The sequence below is a fragment of the Amphiura filiformis genome, chromosome 18, assembly GCF_039555335.1.
Source record: "Amphiura filiformis chromosome 18, Afil_fr2py, whole genome shotgun sequence".
NCBI classification, from domain to species: domain Eukaryota; kingdom Metazoa; phylum Echinodermata; class Ophiuroidea; order Amphilepidida; family Amphiuridae; genus Amphiura; species Amphiura filiformis.
Genome location: NC_092645.1, coordinates 816969 through 837009, shown reverse-complemented (window position 1 = coordinate 837009; position 20041 = coordinate 816969). Strand labels below are relative to the sequence as shown.

The 20041-nt window shown below is 39.5% G+C and overlaps 1 protein-coding gene across 1 annotated transcript in view; it reads right to left on the bottom strand.

The window, feature by feature from the left end:
* The window catches only part of LOC140139658 (uncharacterized), a 90049-nt gene that overhangs the window by 16153 nt on the left and 53855 nt on the right, over positions 1-20041 (bottom strand). The window contains exons 20-30 of the mRNA XM_072161361.1: positions 18334-18414; positions 17477-17624; positions 16757-16917; positions 14915-15008; positions 14126-14307; positions 8267-8290; positions 5459-5494; positions 4268-4462; positions 3530-3700; positions 3155-3328; positions 2413-2583 (exon numbers count right to left, since the gene is read on the bottom strand). Of these exons, the coding sequence (XP_072017462.1) occupies positions 2413-2583; positions 3155-3328; positions 3530-3700; positions 4268-4462; positions 5459-5494; positions 8267-8290; positions 14126-14307; positions 14915-15008; positions 16757-16917; positions 17477-17624; positions 18334-18414 (1437 nt within the window). The remainder of the gene's footprint in view (positions 1-2412; positions 2584-3154; positions 3329-3529; positions 3701-4267; positions 4463-5458; positions 5495-8266; positions 8291-14125; positions 14308-14914; positions 15009-16756; positions 16918-17476; positions 17625-18333; positions 18415-20041) is intronic.

Sequence of the window (20041 nt, the reverse complement as noted above, 5' to 3'; positions counted from 1 at the left end):
CCTGGTTTGCATGCAATCCCTGTGAACCAGGAGCTGCTTTGGGTAAAAAGTGCCTCCTGGTTTACATTATTTTTTTTACTCATTTATCAACTTACTTCCTTGTTTTCATCTTCATCTGCTTTTGCCCCATCCTCCTCCTGTTCTTCTTCTTCTTCCTCCTGATCTTTTGCAGTCTTCTTCTTTGACTTTGAAAATCCACCAAATATGGATTGTCGCTGTCCTGATGCCTTCTTAGATGCATCTTTATTAGCCTTAATCGTTGGCCCTGGTTTCACACCTTTCCTGACATCAGGTAGCTTTGGTAGCGGTTTGATATCAAGTTTAGTGGTATTAAGTTTAGGTTTTGGTTTCTCCTGGTTGGCGACATCCTCTTTAGAAGCAGTCTTTTTGATTGGTTCTGATGTCTTTGGTTCCTTTGATTTTGTTTTAGATGGTTTCTGTGTTGGCTGTGGTATTGAAGACATAATGAAATATATCTTTGAACAAGTTCATTAGGATTTTTGATGTTAACTGTGAATTTTGTTTTTTATGAACAATTCCATCTAAAAACGAAGGTGATTGGGAGGACTCTTAAGTCATTGATCGTGAAGCCGATAAGACTACCAGGTGGCTGAAAGAAGCCATTTGGATCCGCAGAAAAGGACATGACACTCTAAACAAGGAAGAGGGGGCCTACGCACTCAACAACAACTCATCACACCCTTCCTGTTGTCCATAAAGGAAACAGTCACATGTGATGAGTTGCCAGTCTGATGAAATCACTAGCGTAGTTGTGAAACGTCACTAAAATGTAAATCAACTTCGTTTTTTAAATGGAATTGTTCATAACAAACAAAATTCATATCATATCAAAATATACCTTGTCATTAAGAACGTCCCTGCAATCTTATTGGTTCTTACCCAGCTTTACCCGTGTGATATGACACGATATCACACGGGTCAGCGCGTGTGCATCACCGCGATACGCGTACTCGCTATCTGAACCAATCGGAGGCGCATCGCAATATCTGGACTGATCGATTTTATGCCCTAGGTAATTCCTTGCAAAATGTAGATTTAATTTGATTAAAATTTTTATTTGAATTGATGTGTTTAAGAATGAGAATAAAGGTATTGTTTTTAGCCGCTGTCATGCATCTATCGTCTCATATAACACAGGCGACATCATTATTTTTGGCGTAAAACAACTTCGCCTCATTGTTTTACTTAAAATAATGATGTCGCCTGTGTTATATGAGACGATAGATGCACTCCAGGGGCTAAAAACAATACCTTTATTCTCTAAGTTTTTAATGGATTCATTTCAATAAGATAAACCTACTTCTGGTGCTACTTTTGTCATTGCAAGAAAATCGCATCTGAATGAACATTAGCATAATCTTACAAAACATTGTAAAAGCGAATAATGTTATTCAATTATTATAAACAAAAACATAATTGCCTAACTTCACTCATATCTGTATTATTGCAGAAAGAAATTGGCGTATCTGCATATATCTGATTTCCTGTCAAGTGTAAGAAAGTCGTACGTGGCAGATACAACTTTCTTGCATCCATAAAAAGATCAACTTCTCATGCAAGAAAGTTGTATCTGCAGATAATTATCTTAAATACTCTGGAATTTATTAACATAATTATGCATTTCAAATAAATCTCAAAATATGTCTTTTGATTTACAGTTTAATAATTACTTGAAAGCTCAATTTCGTCAAAAATTTTGTCATTCACATGTTAAAATATCAATGGTTGACAAGCCGGATCCTGGCTTGAAGCAGCCTCCCAGAATGGGTGGCTCCATTCCAAATCTACACCCCCTGTGAGGGGATTAAGACCATGTCTTCCATAGGGGGTGTATGGATTTAAATTGAATAGCCCAATATATGGTAACTCCATGGTAATTCCATTTCAAATCTATACCCCCTGTGTGTGGGATTAAGATCATGTCTTCCACAGGGGTGAAATGATTTTAAATGGAATAGCCCAAAATATGGTAAAGAGTTTATTACCTTTGTTTCTTTGTCTCCTTGCACTTTCTCTTAGATCGCAGCAGCACCCTCTCTAAATGGGCGATTCCATTTGTAATCTACATCCCTTGTGTGGGGGATTAAGATCATGTCTTCCACATGGGGTGTATGTATTTTAGATGGAATACAGTTTATTACCTTTGTTTCTTTGACTTCTTTCTCCTGGCTTGCAGCTGCAGCAGCCTCCCTGTCAGCCTTGTCTTTAGCAGCAGATGCAGCTCTCTCCCCTACTCTTGCTCTGGGCCCTTTCAATCCTTTCTTACCTTTGTTTCTTTGACTTCTGTCTCCTGGCTTGCAGCAGCAGCAGCCTCCCTGTCAGCCTTGTCTTAAGCAGCAGATGCAGCTCTCTCCCCTACTCTTGCTCTGGGCCCTTTCAGCCCTTTCTTACCTTTGTTTCTTTGACTTCTTTCTCCTGGCTTGCAGCAGCAGCTTCCCTGTCAGCCTTGTCTTTAGCAGCAGATGCAGCTCTCTCCCCTACTCTTGCTCTGGGCCCTTTCAATCCTTTCTTACCTTTGTTTCTTTGACTTCTTTCTCCTGGCTTGCAGCTGCAGCAGCCTCCCTGTCAGCCTTGTCTTAAGCAGCAGATGCAGCTCTCTCCCCTACTCTTGCTCTGGGCCCTTTCAATCCTTTCTTACCTTTGTTTCTTTGACTTCTTTCTCCTGGCTTGCAGCAGCAGCAGCCTCCCTGTCAGCCTTGTCTTAAGCAGCAGATGCAGCTCTCTCCCTACTCTTGCTCTGGGCCCTTTCAATCCTTTCTTACCTTTGTTTCTTTGACTTCTTTCTCCTGGCTTGCAGCAGCAGCCTCCCTGTCAGCCTTGTCTTAAGCAGCAGATGCAGCTCTCTCCCTACTCTTGCTCTGGGCCCTTTCAATCCTTTCTTACCTTTGTTTCTTTGACTTCTTTCTCCTGGCTTGCAGCAGCAGCAGCCTCCCTGTCAGCCTTGTCTTAAGCAGCAGATGCAGCTCTCTCCCCTACTCTTGCTCTGGGCCCTTTCAATCCTTTCTTACCTTTGTTTCTTTGACTTCTTTCTCCTGGCTTGCAGCTGCAGCAGCCTCCCTGTCAGCCTTGTCTTTAGCAGCAGACGCAGCCCTCTCCCCTACTCTTGCTCTGGGTCCTTTCAGCCCTTTCTTACCTTTGTTTCTTTGACTTCTTTCTCCTGGCTTGCAGCAGCAGCAGCCTCCCTGTCAGCCTTGTCTTTAGCAGCAGATGCAGCCCTCTCCCCTACTCTTGCTCTGGGTCCTTTCAGCCCTTTCTTACCTTTGTTTCTTTGACTTCTGTCTCCTGGCTTGCAGCAGCAGCAGCCTCCCTGTCAGCCTTGTCTTTAGCAGCAGATGCAGCTCTCTCCCCTACTCTTGCTCTGGGCCCTTTCAGCCCTTTCTTACCTTTGTTTCTTTGACTTCTTTCTCCTGGCTTGCAGCTGCAGCAGCCTCCCTGTCAGCCTTGTCTTTAGCAGCAGATGCAGCTCTCTCCCCTACTCTTGCTCTGGGCCCTTTCAGCCCTTTCTTACCTTTGTTTCTTTGACTTCTTTCTCCTGGCTTGCAGCTGCAGCAGCCTCCCTGTCAGCCTTGTCTTTAGCAGCAGATGCAGCCCTCTCCCCTACTCTTGCTCTGGGCCCTTTCAGCCCTTTCTTACCTTTGTTTCTTTGACTTCTTTCTCCTGGCTTGCAGCAGCAGCCTCCCTGTCAGCCTTGTCTTAAGCAGCAGATGCAGCTCTCTCCCCTACTCTTGCTCTGGGCCCTTTCAATCCTTTCTTACCTTTGTTTCTTTGACTTCTTTCTCCTGGCTTGCAGCTGCAGCAGCCTCCCTGTCAGCCTTGTCTTAAGCAGCAGATGCAGCCCTCTCCCCTACTCTTGCTCTGGGCCCTTTCAGCCCTTTCTTACCTTTGTTTCTTTGACTTCTTTCTCCTGGCTTGCAGCTGCAGCAGCCTCCCTGTCAGCTTTGTCTTTAGCAGATGCAGCTCTCTCCCCTACTCTTGCTCTGGGCCCTTTCAGCCCTTTCTTACCTTTGTTTCTTTGACTTCTTTCTCCTGGCTTGCAGCTGCAGCAGCCTCCCTGTCCGCCTTGTCTTTAGCAGCAGACGCAGCTCTCTCTCCTACTCTTGCTCTGGGCCCTTTCAGCCCTTTCTTACCTTTGTTTCTTTGACTTCTTTCTCCTGGCTTGCAGCAGCAGCCTCCCTGTCCGCCTTGTCTTTAGCAGCAGATGCAGCCCTCTCCCCTACTCTTGCTCTGTGCCCTTTCAATCCTTTCTTACCTTTGTTTCTTTGACTTCTTTCTCCTGGCTTGCAGCTGCAGCAGCCTCCCTGTCAGCCTTGTCTTTAGCAGCAGACGCAGCTCTCTCCCCTACTCTTGCTCTGGGCCCTTTCAGCCCTTTCTTCTTGATGGGAGAATTTTTGGTTTGTTTCACTTTAGCTGAGTTTGGGTCTGCTTGCTCTCCAGCTGATTTCTGTTAAGTGAGATAGTTTTGAACAATTTATTAGGTAAGGGAGCGACAACATCATAACTGCCAGACTCGAATGAAATCACAGTTGCATACCGGTGAAAACCAGCTGCACATTGTAAATAACTTGGGCGTATTAGGGTAAATAAGGACTGCATTCAGTGCGCAGGAATTGTGCTTCATCAATGCAACACATTGCTAGCTAGGCCATCCAAACTTTTAGCAAGTGTAGTGCCCAGATGTCTTCCCTGGCCTATTGTTGTTGATTTTATCCACAAATTTAAAATTGATCTTAAACTGCTATAATAAGATATCAAACACTCACTTTTGGAACAAGCATATAAAATATACTAATGAAAGAACAGACTGCAAACATGAAAGCAATCTGAAAAAGACAATATCTTTGGTACTTTTATTAGTGAGGACTCCAAATTCTGGAACCTTTGTCTTCCTATTTACCCCCCGCCAAAAAAAATACTGGTACCACCACTGGCAACATCAGCAACAACAAGCACAACCACAGCATCGATAACAATTAAGAACAGACACAAATATCAAAACTGCACTTAGAGTGGATTTAAAAACTAATACGGCATGGGCTATTTCAGTTGAAATCCATACACCCCCTATGTAAGACATGACCTTAATCTCCCACACAGGGGGTGTAGATTTCAAATGGAGTTACCCATTCAGGTAACCCCATTTGAAATTCACTCTCCCTGTGTGGAAGACTAATTACATGTCTTCCATAGGGGGTGTATGGATTTCAACTGAAATAGCTTTTGAAGATTTTCCCACAACAATTTCCTGTCCCATAGAAACCAATGGTTAAGAAAAAATTGGGTGATTTTTCAACATTAGCTCCCACAACTTCCCATAGTGTTCTGTCCCATAGAAACCAATATAATAGTTAAGAGAAAAAATTGGGTGACTTTTGATTATTTGGATCACCATTTAGGGCTGAAATTTTTTGGCAACCCTTCCAATTTGGTGAGGACCTACCTGTTTTTGGTCTTCAATGGAGATAACTTTAGCAGGCTGTGAAATGATAAACAGATGAGTGATATGGAGTGCAATGATAAATATACGATCCACACCTTATAAGTTAACCCCTAACGCTTTATGAAATAATTTGAAAAATATTTAATGAACGTAAAAAGAAATGTGTAGACTTATTTGTTTTACACCAAAAAGAGCATCACACATCATTAGGTTCAGTCACAATGGTTCATTATGTAAAAAAGAGGCTGTTTTAATAGTTGCATCATATTGACTCATGATGCAACTTTTAAAATGGCCTCTTTTTTACATAATGAACCATGTGATTGAACGTAATGATGTGTGATGCTATACATTGGACCATGTGTGCAAAACAAACAAGGCTACCATTTCTTTTTACATTTTTACATATAATATTTTTTAATTAATTTTGGTGTTAGGGGGTAACTTGCAAGTTGTGGATCATATGAATGAGTGATATTGAGTGGGATGAGTGATAATACGCTGGCGAAGTTACGTAATTACGGTAATCGGATTAACTACCATAGCAATAGGTCAAAACAATTTTGAACATATCGCTCTGCACTACAGGCAGGTTGAACTAATCCCCTGTGTATGTCTGCAATCATAGATTGAATACAATACTGGTCTTTTCAAAGATACTAATCTTACAGGTGCAGTGATCAGCATGATATGGTTCAATGCAGAGGTACCGCGTGAACGTATCAGTGCAGCGCTCTATATTCAAAAATTGTTTTGACCTATTGCTATGGTAGTTAATCCGATCATTACGTAACTTCGCCAACGTATGGTAACTGGGCATAAACTGGAAGGCTCCCAATAAAATGCTATATCTTAGCAAGACACAAAACAACAAATGAAACCTGGTCCCACAAAATAAGAGGAAAGTTAAATTTGTTTATTTTTTTTAGTAATAGCCAGATTCATGATCTCTGGATCTTTAGAATTATGAAACATTAAAATTATATGCAACTTGCCAGGATTGCTCTCACTTGGTGTTCAAATGCCAATGTTAACAGACCATATCTCCTTTTCTTCCCTAGCTATTTAGCACTCATTTTGTGAGAACAGGTCTCAATAATAATGTTAAGAATTGTGACCACATGAAAAACGTTTTGACTGGTGTTAGATATCTGGTAGTTTGAAGGTGCTACAAATTATGAAAAGAGATGATTTTAAGGACTGTACTCTACATGACAGATAAAATGCTAATCAGTTACACTTTAATGAAAACACGTCTAACAAAATTGCTTTTGGAAGCAACTAAACTGAGCTCAAAAAGAAACTTATAATTTTTTACAACTTGTGAATCACAAGGTACTATCTTAAAATAGTGTCAATCAAAATGAACCAAAATTACACACATGATTACTTTAATACTCTACTCAAAACACATGTCAGTAACCAAGCAGTTGTCCAACTGACACAACAGCAAAATGAACTGTCATGGGACAGCTTCCTGGAAGTTCCTCCACTTTCACAGCCCAACATTTGGCACCCAGCACAAAAAATCTGTGAGAATACACACAAGATCCTTGCACAGATGATAAAACGGTGAGCTGCTTTCTGCTTTTCATACACTTTTTTCATGAAACAGGGCTGGGCTGTGAATGTGGTCCAGGAAGCTGTTCCATGTCAGTGCATTTTGCTGTTGTGTCAGTTGGATAACTGCTTGGTTACTGACATGTGTTAAGAGTAGAGTATTAAAGTAAACCTGTGTGTAATTTTGGTTCAATTTGATGGACAGGATTTCAAGATATGATCTTGTGAAAAATTATAAGTTTCTTTTTGAGCTCAGTTTACATTATTTGAAGTTAGAAATTTTACAAATGTCACCGTTCGTTCATTTTCTACTTCCAAGTCAACCAGCAAAGTAACCAACCCTTAACATCAAGATTTGACTGTTGTAAAAACCCAAAAATGTGCTACCTTCAGAAAAAGTACCCCCTTTTTCAAAAGATGTCGATGCCATTGTGTGGTTAAAATAGTCCCCTTTTCTATGTTTTTTTCTTAGACTTGAGTACTTAGCAAGACATGTGGTGGGTGACCTAATGGGCCATCCACCCATACAACAGGTGTTTTTTTTCATCCCATTACCTTGACACTTATTTTCTTCTTCATATCCAGTCCTCTAGGCTTTGATGCAGCCATTATAGCCATTGCGTCTATCTTACCTTGACACTTATTTTCTTCTTCATATCCAGTCCTCTAGGCTTTGATGCAGCCATTATTGCCATTGCGTCTATCTTACCTTTACACTTATTTTCTTCTTCATATCCAGTCCTCTAGGCTTAGATGCAGCCATTATAGCCATTGCGTCTATCTTACCTTGACACTTATTTTCTTCTTCATATCCAGTCCTCTAGGCTTTGATGCAGCCATTATAGCCATTGCATCTATCTTACCTTTACACTTATTTTCTTCTTCATATCCAGTCCTCTAGGCTTTGATGCAGCCATTATTGCCATTGCGTCTATCTTACCTTGACACTTATTCTCTTCTTCATATCCAGTCCTCTAGGCTTTGATGCAGCCATTATAGCCATTGCATCTATCTTACCTTTACACTTATTTTCTTCTTCATATCCAGTCCCCTAGGCTTTGATGCAGCCATTATTGCCATTGCGTCTATCTTACCTTGACACTTATTTTCTTCTTCATATCCAGTCCTCTAGGCTTTGATGCAGCCATTATAGCCATTGCATCTATCTTACCTTTACACTTATTTTCTTCTTCATATCCAGTCCTCTAGGCTTTGATGCAGCCATTATAGCCATTGCGTCTATCTTACCTTCACACTTATTTTCTTCTTCATATCCAGTCCCCTAGGCTTTGATGCAGCCATTATAGCCATTGCGTCTATCTTACCTTCATACTTATTTTCTTCTTCATATCCAGTCCTCTAGGCTTTGATGCAGCCATTATTGCCATTGCGTCTATCTTACCTTCACACTTATTTTCTTCTTCATATCCAGTCCTCTAGGCTTTGATGCAGCCATTATAGCCATTAGCATCTATCTTACCTTGACACTTATTTTCTTCTTCATATCCAGTCCTCTAGGCTTTGATGCAGCCATTATAGCCATTGCGTCTATCTTACCTTTACACTTATTTTCTTCTTCATATCCAGTCCTCTAGGCTTAGATGCAGCCATTATAGCCATTGCATCTATCTTACCTTCACACTTATTTTCTTCTTCATATCCAGTCCTCTAGGCTTTGATGCAGCCATTATAGCCATTGCGTCTATCTTACCTTCACACTTATTTTCTTCTTCATATCCAGTCCTCTAGGCTTTGATGCAGCCATTATTGCCATTGCGTCTATCTTACCTTCACACTTATTTTCTTCTTCATATCCAGTCCTCTAGGCTTAGATGCAGCCATTATAGCCATTAAGCGCTCTATCTTACCTTGACACTTATTTTCTTCTTCATATCCAGTCCTCTAGGCTTTGATGCAGCCATTATAGCCATTGCGTCTATCTTACCTTCACACTTATTTTCTTCTTCATATCCAGTCCCCTAGGCTTTGATGCAGCCATTATTGCCATTGCGTCTATCTTACCTTCACACTTATTTTCTTCTTCATATCCAGTCATCTAGGCTTTGATGCAGCCATTATAGCCATTGCGTCTATCTTACCTTGACACTTATTTTCTTCTTCTTCATATCCAGTCCTCTAGGCTTAGATGCAGCCATTATAGCCATTGCATCTATCTTACCTTGACACTTATTTTCTTCTTCATATCCAGTCCTCTAGGCTTAGATGCAGCCATTATAGCCATTGCGTCTATCTTACCTTGACACTTATTTTCTTCTTCATATCCAGTCCTCTAGGCTTTGATGCAGCCATTATAGCCATTGCGTCTATCTTACCTTGACACTTATTTTCTTCTTCATATCCAGTCCTCTAGGCTTTGACGCAGCCATTATAGCCATTGCGTCTATCTTACCTTGACACTTATTTTCTTCTTCATGTCCAGTCCTCTAGGCTTTGACGCAGCCATTATAGCCATTGCGTCTATCTTACCTTCACACTTATTTTCTTCTTCATATCCAGTCCTCTAGGCTTAGATGCAGCCATTATAGCCATTGCGTCTATCTTACCTTTACACTTATTTTCTTCTTCATATCCAGTCCTCTAGGCTTTGATGCAGCCATTATAGCCATTGCGTCTATCTTACCTTGACACTTATTTTCTTCTTCATATCCAGTCCTCTAGGCTTAGATGCAGCCATTATAGCCATTGCATCTATCTTACCTTGACACTTATTTTCTTCTTCATATCCAGTCCTCTAGGCTTAGATGCAGCCATTATAGCCATTGCGTCTATCTTACCTTGACACTTATTTTCTTCTTCATATCCAGTCCTCTAGGCTTTGATGCAGCCATTATTGCCATTGCGTCTATCTTACCTTTACACTTATTTTCTTCTTCATATCCAGTCCCCTAGGCTTTGATGCAGCCATTATTGCCATTGCGTCTATCTTACCTTGACACTTATTTTCTTCTTCATATCCAGTCCCCTAGGCTTTGATGCAGCCATTATTGCCATTGCGTCTATCTTACCTTGACACTTATTTTCTTCTTCATATCCAGTCCTCTAGGCTTTGATGCAGCCATTATAGCCATTGCGTCTATCTTACCTTCACACTTATTTTCTTCTTCATATCCAGTCCTCTAGGCTTTGACGCAGCCATTATTGCCATTGCGTCTATCTTACCTTCACACTTATTTTCTTCTTCATATCCAGTCCTCTAGGCTTTGATGCAGCCATTATAGCCATTGCGTCTATCTTACCTTGACACTTATTTTCTTCTTCATATCCAGTCCCCTAGGCTTTGATGCAGCCATTATAGCCATTGCATCTATCTTACCTTTACACTTATTTTCTTCTTCATATCCAGTCCTCTAGGCTTAGATGCAGCCATTATAGCCATTGCGTCTATCTTACCTTTACACTTATTTTCTTCTTCATATCCAGTCCCCTAGGCTTAGATGCAGCCATTATTGCCATTGCGTCTATCTTACCTTGACACTTATTTTCTTCTTCATATCCAGTCCTCTAGGCTTTGATGCAGCCATTATAGCCATTGCGTCTATCTTACCTTGACACTTATTTTCTTCTTCATATCCAGTCCTCTAGGCTTTGATGCAGCCATTATAGCCATTAACGCTCTATCTTACCTTGACACTTATTTTCTTCTTCATATCCAGTCCCCTAGGCTTTGATGCAGCCATTATAGCCATTGCGTCTATCTTACCTTGACACTTATTTTCTTCTTCATATCCAGTCCCCTAGGCTTAGATGCAGCCATTATAGCCATTGCGTCTATCTTACCTTGACACTTATTTTCTTCTTCATATCCAGTCCTCTAGGCTTTGACGCAGCCATTATAGCCATTGCGCTATCTTACCTTGACACTTATTTTCTTTTTCATATCCAGTCCTCTAGGCTTTGACGCAGCCATTATAGCCATTGCGTCTATCTTACCTTGACACTTATTTTCTTCTTCATATCCAGTCCTCTAGGCTTTGACGCAGCCATTATAGCCATTGCGTCTATCTTACCTTGACACTTATTTTCTTCTTCATATCCAGTCCTCTAGGCTTTGACGCAGCCATTATAGCCATTGCATCTATCTTACCTTTACACTTATTTTCTTCTTCATATCCAGTCCTCTAGGCTTTGACGCAGCCATTATAGCCATTGCGTCTATCTTACCTTGACACTTATTTTCTTCTTCATATCCAGTCCTCTAGGCTTTGATGCAGCCATTATAGCCATTGCATCTATCTTACCTTTACACTTATTTTCTTCTTCATATCCAGTCCTCTAGGCTTTGACGCAGCCATTATAGCCATTGCATCTATCTTACCTTGACACTTATTTTCTTCTTCATATCCAGTCCCCTAGGCTTTGACGCAGCCATTATAGCCATTGCATCTATCTTACCTTGACACTTATTTTCTTCTTCATATCCAGTCCTCTAGGCTTTGATGCAGCCATTATAGCCATTGCGTCTATCTTACCTTGACACTTATTTTCTTCTTCATATCCAGTCCTCTAGGCTTTGATGCAGCCATTATAGCCATTGCCTCTATCTTACCTTCACACTTATTTTCTTCTTCATATCCAGTCCTCTAGGCTTTGATGCAGCCATTATAGCCATTGCATCTATCTTACCTTTACACCTTTTTTCTTCTTCATATCCAGTCCTCTAGGCTTTGACGCAGCCATTATAGCCATTGCGTCTATCTTACCTTTACACTTATTTTCTTCTTCATATCCAGTCCCCTAGGCTTAGATGCAGCCATTATAGCCATTGCGTCTATCTTACCTTTACACTTATTTTCTTCTTCATATCCAGTCCCCTAGGCTTAGATACAGCCATTATAGCCATTGCGTCTATCTTACCTTGCACTTATTTTCTTCTTCATATCCAGTCCCCTAGGCTTAGATGCAGCCATTATAGCCATTGCGTCTATCTTACCTTCACACTTATTTTCTTCTTCATATCCAGTCCCCTAGGCTTTGATGCAGCCATTATAGCCATTATGCTCTATCTTACCTTGACACTTATTTTCTTCTTCATATCCAGTCCCCTAGGCTTTGATGCAGCCATTATAGCCATTGCGTCTATCTTACCTTGACACTTATTTTCTTCTTCATATCCAGTCCTCTAGGCTTTGATGCAGCCATTATAGCCATTGCGTCTATCTTACCTTCACACTTATTTTCTTCTTCATATCCAGTCCCCTAGGCTTTGATGCAGCCATTATTGCCATTGCGTCTATCTTACCTTGACACTTATTTTCTTCTTCATATCCAGTCCCCTAGGCTTTGATGCAGCCATTATAGCCATTGCATCTATCTTACCTTGACACCTTTTTTCTTCTTCATATCCAGTCCTCTAGACTTAGATGCAGCCATTATAGCCATTGCGTCTATCTTACCTTGACACTTATTTTCTTCTTCATATCCAGTCCCCTAGGCTTTGATGCAGCCATTATAGCCATTGCATCTATCTTACCTTGACACTTATTTTCTTCTTCATATCCAGTCCTCTAGGCTTAGATGCAGCCATTATTGCCATTGCGTCCATCTTACCTTCACACTTATTTTCTTCTTCATATCCAGTCCTCTAGGCTTTGATGCAGCCATTATAGCCATTGCGTCTATCTTACCTTGACACTTATTTTCTTCTTCATATCCAGTCCTCTAGGCTTAGATGCAGCCATTATAGCCATTGCGTCTATCTTACCTTGACACTTATTTTCTTCTTCATATCCAGTCCTCTAGGCTTTGATGCAGCCATTATAGCCATTGCGTCTATCTTACCTTGACACTTATTTTCTTCTTCATATCCAGTCCTCTAGGCTTTGATGCAGCCATTATTGCCATTGCGTCTATCTTACCTTGACGCTTATTTTCTTCTTCATATCCAGTCCTCTAGGCTTTGATGCAGCCATTATTGCCATTGCGTCTATCTTACCTTCACACTTATTTTCTTCTTCATATCCTGTCCCTAGGCTTTGACGCAGCCATTATAGCCATTGCATCTATCTTACCTTGACACTTATTTTCTTCTTCATATCCAGTCCTCTAGGCTTTGATGCAGCCATTATTGCCATTGCGTCTATCTTACCTTGACACTTATTTTCTTCTTCATATCCAGTCCCCTAGGCTTAGATGCAGCCATTATGGCCATTGCGTCTATCTTACCTTCACACTTATTTTCTTCTTCATATCCAGTCCTCTAGGCTTTGATGCAGCCATTATAGCCATTGCGTCTATCTTACCTTGACACTTATTTTCTTCTTCATATCCAGTCCTCTAGGCTTTGATGCAGCCATTATAGCCATTGCGTCTATCTTACCTTGACACTTATTTTCTTCTTCATATCCAGTCCTCTAGGCTTTGATGCAGCCATTATAGCCATTGTGTCTATCTTACCTTGACACTTATTTTCTTCTTCATATCCAGTCCTCTAGGCTTTGATGCAGCCATTATGGCCATTGCGTCTATCTTACCTTGACACTTATTTTCTTCTTCATATCCAGTCCTCTAGGCTTTGACGCAGCCATTATAGCCATTGCGTCTATCTTACCTTGACACTTATTTTCTTCTTCATATCCAGTCCCCTAGGCTTTGATGCAGCCATTATAGCCATTGCGTCTATCTTACCTTCACACTTATTTTCTTCTTCATATCCAGTCCTCTAGGCTTTGATGCAGCCATTATAGCCATTGCATCTATCTTACCTTGACACTTATTTTCTTCTTCATATCCAGTCCTCTAGGCTTTGATGCAGCCATTATAGCCATTGCGTCTATCTTACCTTGACACTTATTTTCTTCTTCATATCCAGTCCTCTAGGCTTTGATGCAGCCATTATGGCCATTGCGTCTATCTTACCTTGACGCTTATTTTCTTCTTCATATCCAGTCCCCTAGGCTTTGATGCAGCCATTATTGCCATTGCGTCTATCTTACCTTCATACTTATTTTCTTCTTCATATCCAGTCCTCTAGGCTTTGACGCAGCCATTATGGCCATTGCGTCTATCTTACCTTGACGCTTATTTTCTTCTTCATATCCAGTCCCCTAGGCTTTGATGCAGCCATTATTGCCATTGCATCTATCTTACCTTCACACTTATTTTCTTTTTCATATCCAGTCCTCTAGGCTTTGACGCAGCCATTATAGCCATTGCATCTATCTTCATGCGTGACATTCTGCCCTTTTCTTGTAAGTGATCCGGTAGACGGTAATCTTCTACTTTGGGTTCAGATTTCTTCGCTTTTTCGACCACTTTTGTAAAAGCTGTTTCTATGAATTAAAAATACACCCCAATATATTAGGAATATATCTAAGTGTATTAGGAATACACCCAAATGCATTAGGAATACACCCAAATGTATTAAGAATACACCCAAATGTATTAGGAATACACCCAAATGTATCAGAAATACACCCAAATGTATTAGGAATACACCCAAATACATTAGGAATACCTCCAAATGTATTAGGAATACACCCAAATGAAAGACCTGATAGATTCCATGTGCTTCGTAAGACAATTACAAAAACCTATTGCCATGCACAGGTTCAGTTGTGTTGGGTTTTTTCTACTGCAGCACTGGGTTTCTCCTTTTTTTCGTAACAATTAAATCACAATCACAATTAACAATCAAATTACAAAACAAATACTCAAAAGTGAATATTAAAATCTATAAGAATGCATGATGCATAATGGCATTCCAGTTAAAATCCATACAACGGAAGACATGCCCTTAATGGGATACGTAACCTGAACGGATGACACTATTTGAAACCTACACCCTGTGTGTGGAAGATTAAGGTCACAACTTCCAACAGGGGTGTATGGATTTCAACTGGCATATCCCATTGTGCATCCAGTGAGTTTACAGCTTACCTGGTTGTGTCTCAATAGGTTCAAATTCCTGCTCTTTTATATCACTTTCTACATCTTGTTCATCTTCTTCCAGTTCCTCCTCATCATCAGTATCCTATTTTGTAAACAAATACAAAAAAATACAACTAGAATTACACGGTTCGTAACTAAAGTGGCCCCCACACAAATGTGTATAAATAACAAAGGTTTGTGGATACAAATAATATACAATATGCAAAGAAGTTCATTAATATTCATAAATATGCAAACACAAAACTATATAGCACATCAGGCCACCATATCCTATCACCATACCAAGTGGATTGGTTATTGCATTTGAGCTGCACAATGGATTAATGAATTTGCTTCCGCATGGACAGCCAGCCAAGCAAACAAAGAAAGAACCACACAGCTAAATAACCAGGCAACCATTTGGATGATAACAAAAGTCCCACATATAAATTGAATACCTGATGAGTGGAAGAAGGGCCCAACTCCATCAAAACTGTTTCTGAGATATTAAGAAAAAACTTAATATTTAGAAAAGTTTTATAGGTAGAACGATTTTATCTTCAGGGGATCTTTATTACATGAAAATACAATATTACATACATTCGAAATTATATGTGATGTTTCCATAGCAACGGTACAGGTCTTAATACGAGCTGGAGTTGGGCCCTTCTTCCACTAATAATACTGCAAGTGCCAGTTCCATAAGCAGATGTGTTATAAATAGCTACAGAAATTAGTTAATTATCCATTAATTGCACAAGTAGAAGCATGTAAAATGTTAGCAAGAAAGTGTATTGTAGTGAAAAGCAGATTTCATGGATGAACAAAATTCCTCTTTAACCCAATATTTGTGGAATAAGGGCCCAACTCCATGGAGTTGGGCCTTTCTTCCGTGAAAACCATGATTAAGTGTATGTGGAAGACTATTGAGAGAGTGGATTTTGATTCATCTTTCACACACAAGGAAGAACAGTCTCCTTGCAATAAAATGCTGGGTCTAACTCATTTTTTTTTTTTTTTGGAGTTGGGCCCTTCTTCCACTCAGGTATTCAATTGTATAAACAAATAAAATACAATAATCTTCCAAACAGGGAGTGAGAATTTTACAGGATTACCTGACTAATTTAATTAATTACGCGAGCAAGTTAATTTCGCGAGCAACTCCAATTCGCGAAATTAAATTGCCGGGAAATTACATTTGTGAAAATACACTTGTAACTGGTGCCGAATTTGGCAACCCTAACTTAACCAATAAAATCTTGAATATTACTATTTTTAACCATAATATCGTAATGTTATGGCATAAATTATTATTTGTTAGTCATTTACCTTGTAACATCATTAACATAACTTCGCTTATCATGACAATGAAGGATCATATAAATTCCAAAAGACTTTTAATTTTCATGTATTTTGCTGGTGTGGAGGATTGATTTACTTATGTTGATACATTCAGTGCTTTGAAAATAGTGACTCTGACATGTTTGGCACAAGTTTCCTTTCCCTCGCATCATTTGTGTCAAAATAACTTCTGAATGTTTTTAAATATATTTTTCACACCTTAGAAATGATAAAAATATTATTGTTTAGTGTTGTTGGATGAAAAAATAAAGTTAAAAAAAAAACTATGTTTCCAGGATGTACAAAGGCATGGTGGGATATATCCAAAATGGCAGCCTCCATTGTAAAACGTGTTGGTCAAAGTTCGCAAATTAAATTATGACTAGGCTTTAATCTATTTATGGTCAAACTTGCATTTGCAGATGATCTTATTAATACTTGATTGGTTCAAAATTGGACACAATATACATTTTGGCCAATCAGTAGGTAGTTTTTATGGGGTTAACTCACCTCTGATTCGGACACTTCACTGGGCGTTGAGGGCGGTGTGCGGGTTGGAGACGGACCAGGTGAGATTCCAAATCTGGGCATTTCAAAATGAGGCTGCGTTCCATGTTGATCTTCTGTCCATTTCACTGTCCGAGCTTTCTTCCTTTTCTTTAATGCCAAGTCTAAAAAAACAGAGATTACGGTCAAGTTAATTTAAAGACACCATAAAGAAAATTTAATATTTCAGTTTTCATCACCCTACACTAAAGTCTACATGTATATGTTAAAAAAATGTGCAATTTGCATGTTTGAGACTTTAACCTAAGGATCTGGGTAAGTTAGTTAAGTCAAGTTATCATCTGAAAGGGATATTCAAATTGAAATCAATACACCAATATGTAAGACATGATCTTAATCTCCCACACAGGAAGTGTAGATTTTAAATAAAGTCACCCATTCATCAGTTAACCCCATTTGAAATCCACATTCCCTGTGTGAAAGATTAATGTAAAATCTTCCATAGGGGGTGTATGAATCGATCCTCTTGCTATGTAGTAGGTATAATGTTACAACATACCACAGACTTTGCCTAATCTTTGGCCTGGTCATGAAAATTTCCCCTGCACCTTAATAAACATCTGTTAGACTTACCCAAGGCTTTCTCTGTAATCTCTCCCTTTGTTGGCTCTCCTGTAGCCATTAGGAAGTCTACTACAGACAGCCTAGGTGTGTTAGACTTACCCAAGGCCTTCTCTGCAATCTCTCCCTTTGTTGGCTCTCCTGTAGCTGTTAAGAAGTCTACTACAGACAGCCTAGGTGTGCTGACTTGGGATCGGTATACATCAGTTTTAGCCATTGAGGCCTCACTCTCACTGCCTTCTTCACTGCCCTGTATCAAAATAAGGCAATAGAAACAAATTAGTTCGATCTTTCGATCGACCATCGATGCTTGGTCGATCCTTATTATTTATGAAAGCAATTAATTTACTGTTGTTAATTGTGATAAAATAGCAATTTGTGCCTGTAGTGATATTGACCAATATAAATTTAGCATCAATTCTGATTAGTTAGTTGATAGTTCATCAATAACAGGCATTGAAGCAGCATCGACGGTCGATCCATAGATCGAACGAATTTGTTTCTGGTGCCTAACAAAATCAGAATTGATGACAAATATGAACAGATAAATGCAGTGGCACATCCACTACTCCAACCACAAACAAAGGAAAGAGAGAGAGGGAGGAAAGGCTTTACTGGTATCATTGTTATTGCCACGGTTAAGCATATTAGTATCAAAAACTGATTTAAGTTGAATTATGTCACTCGGTGATAAACTGATCTTATCAGCTAAGATTTTCAAAGGGAGCCTTCAGCCTCTAGGATCACTGGTATTTATGCCCTCGGTACTTTGCAGTTCTGCATTCGCCCCTGAAATTGATAGTTTCATATTTAGTAAAAAACACCCAATATCATTTCCAAATGTCACAATATCCTTGGTAACACATATGAAATGGGTAAGTGCAATGGATGGAACAACCCCGATCAAGAGAATACCTCAGAACTCTCAAATCAAAATGATTCAAATCCTAGTGTATTACCTTGTCTGAGTCGTGTTCTGATTCTGCTGGTGAATTCTGTCCTCCGAGAAACTTCTCATTGAAGTCAATATCGAATGGTACCTGGAAAGAATGAGAGAAATACACCCAAATGTATTAGGACTACACCTAAATGTATTAGGACTACACCTAAATGTATTAGGAATACACCCAAATGTATTAGGACTACACCTAAATGTATTAGGAATACACCCAAATGTATTAGGACTACACCTAAATGTATTAGGAATACACCCAAATGTATTAGGACTACACCTAAATGTATTAGTAATACACCCAAATGTATTAGGACTACACCTAAATGTATTAGGAATACACCCAAATGTATTAGGACTACACCTAAATGTATTAGGAATACACCCAAATGTATTAGGAATACACCCAAATGTATTAGGGAATACACCCAAATGTATCAGGAATACACCCAAATGTATTAGGGAATACACCCAAATGTATTAGGAATACACCTAATGTATTAGGACTACACCCAAACTATATATGTCGTAATAGTAATACGAATGTTGTAATCAAAATAACCCATCCCAAATTGAATGATATTCTTCTGGCTTGCAAAATGGAACATATATATCTATTAATGAGGGGTGGAATATCTTGACTTATTTATTTTTTGCAGTATCCTGTAATCTGCATTTATGTATATTTATATGGGCATATCAATGTTGCCCTTTCAATGGGACAGATCGCATTGAGCAATTCCAGTTGAAATCTAATACATCCCATATGGGAGACATGGCATTAATCTCCCACACAGGGAGTGTAGATTTCAAATGGAGTCACACATTCAGGTAACCCCATTTGAAATTCACACTCCCTGTGTGGGAGATTATGGCCATGTCTTCCATAAGAGGTGTATTAAATAGGCACATTTCCCTCAAAATAAGCTTTACAATTAGAGAATAATCAATAGGAATTTTTATTTTGACTATCCTCTACCGTGTGATAGACAACAGGCAGGTCCAATATACGATAAAAATATTGGATCTGCCTGTCGTCTATCATAGGTAGAGGATAGTCAAAATAAAAATTCCTATCGTTTATTCTCATTCTTAGTCATTTAAATATTATTTTAATAACTGTAAACTATTTTTTAAAGCAAAACTTAAGTTACCGTCATAAAAACTCTCCTTTTTCTAAAATGAACGAAACTTGTTTACATCTTCACATCTATTATTGCGTGTACTGCTAGCCTCTGCGAGTATTCCGCACTGCGTCTACGCATACAACACGATACATATGCGCACCTCTATGAGCGTGTTACGTGTTATCAACACTTTCGTGATGACGTGGGGTGCGTCTACAGCCTGATAGACTACACCCAAACTCATCGCGATTGTCCAATCAGATTATGTGTCTACGTAATAGACCACTCCCACTACTAAGAATGATGTATTAGTATTACATCCCTGTTGCGTGTAAAATTGGTAGGATATCCTTTGTTTTCTATTGTTTTTTGAGATGTTCCATGGACCATATCTCAAAAACAAGCTCTGCTGACATTACAGCACATTCCTGGTAGATGGTCACATGTCATTCCTGGTAGATGGTCACATGTCAGATTCTGTATCTATGTATATATTTTATCCACTGACTATCAAATACTTACCAAATAGTTGTCAACACTGAGTGGCTCCGGGTTAGCTGCTGCACCCTCATAGCGTACCGCTGGATC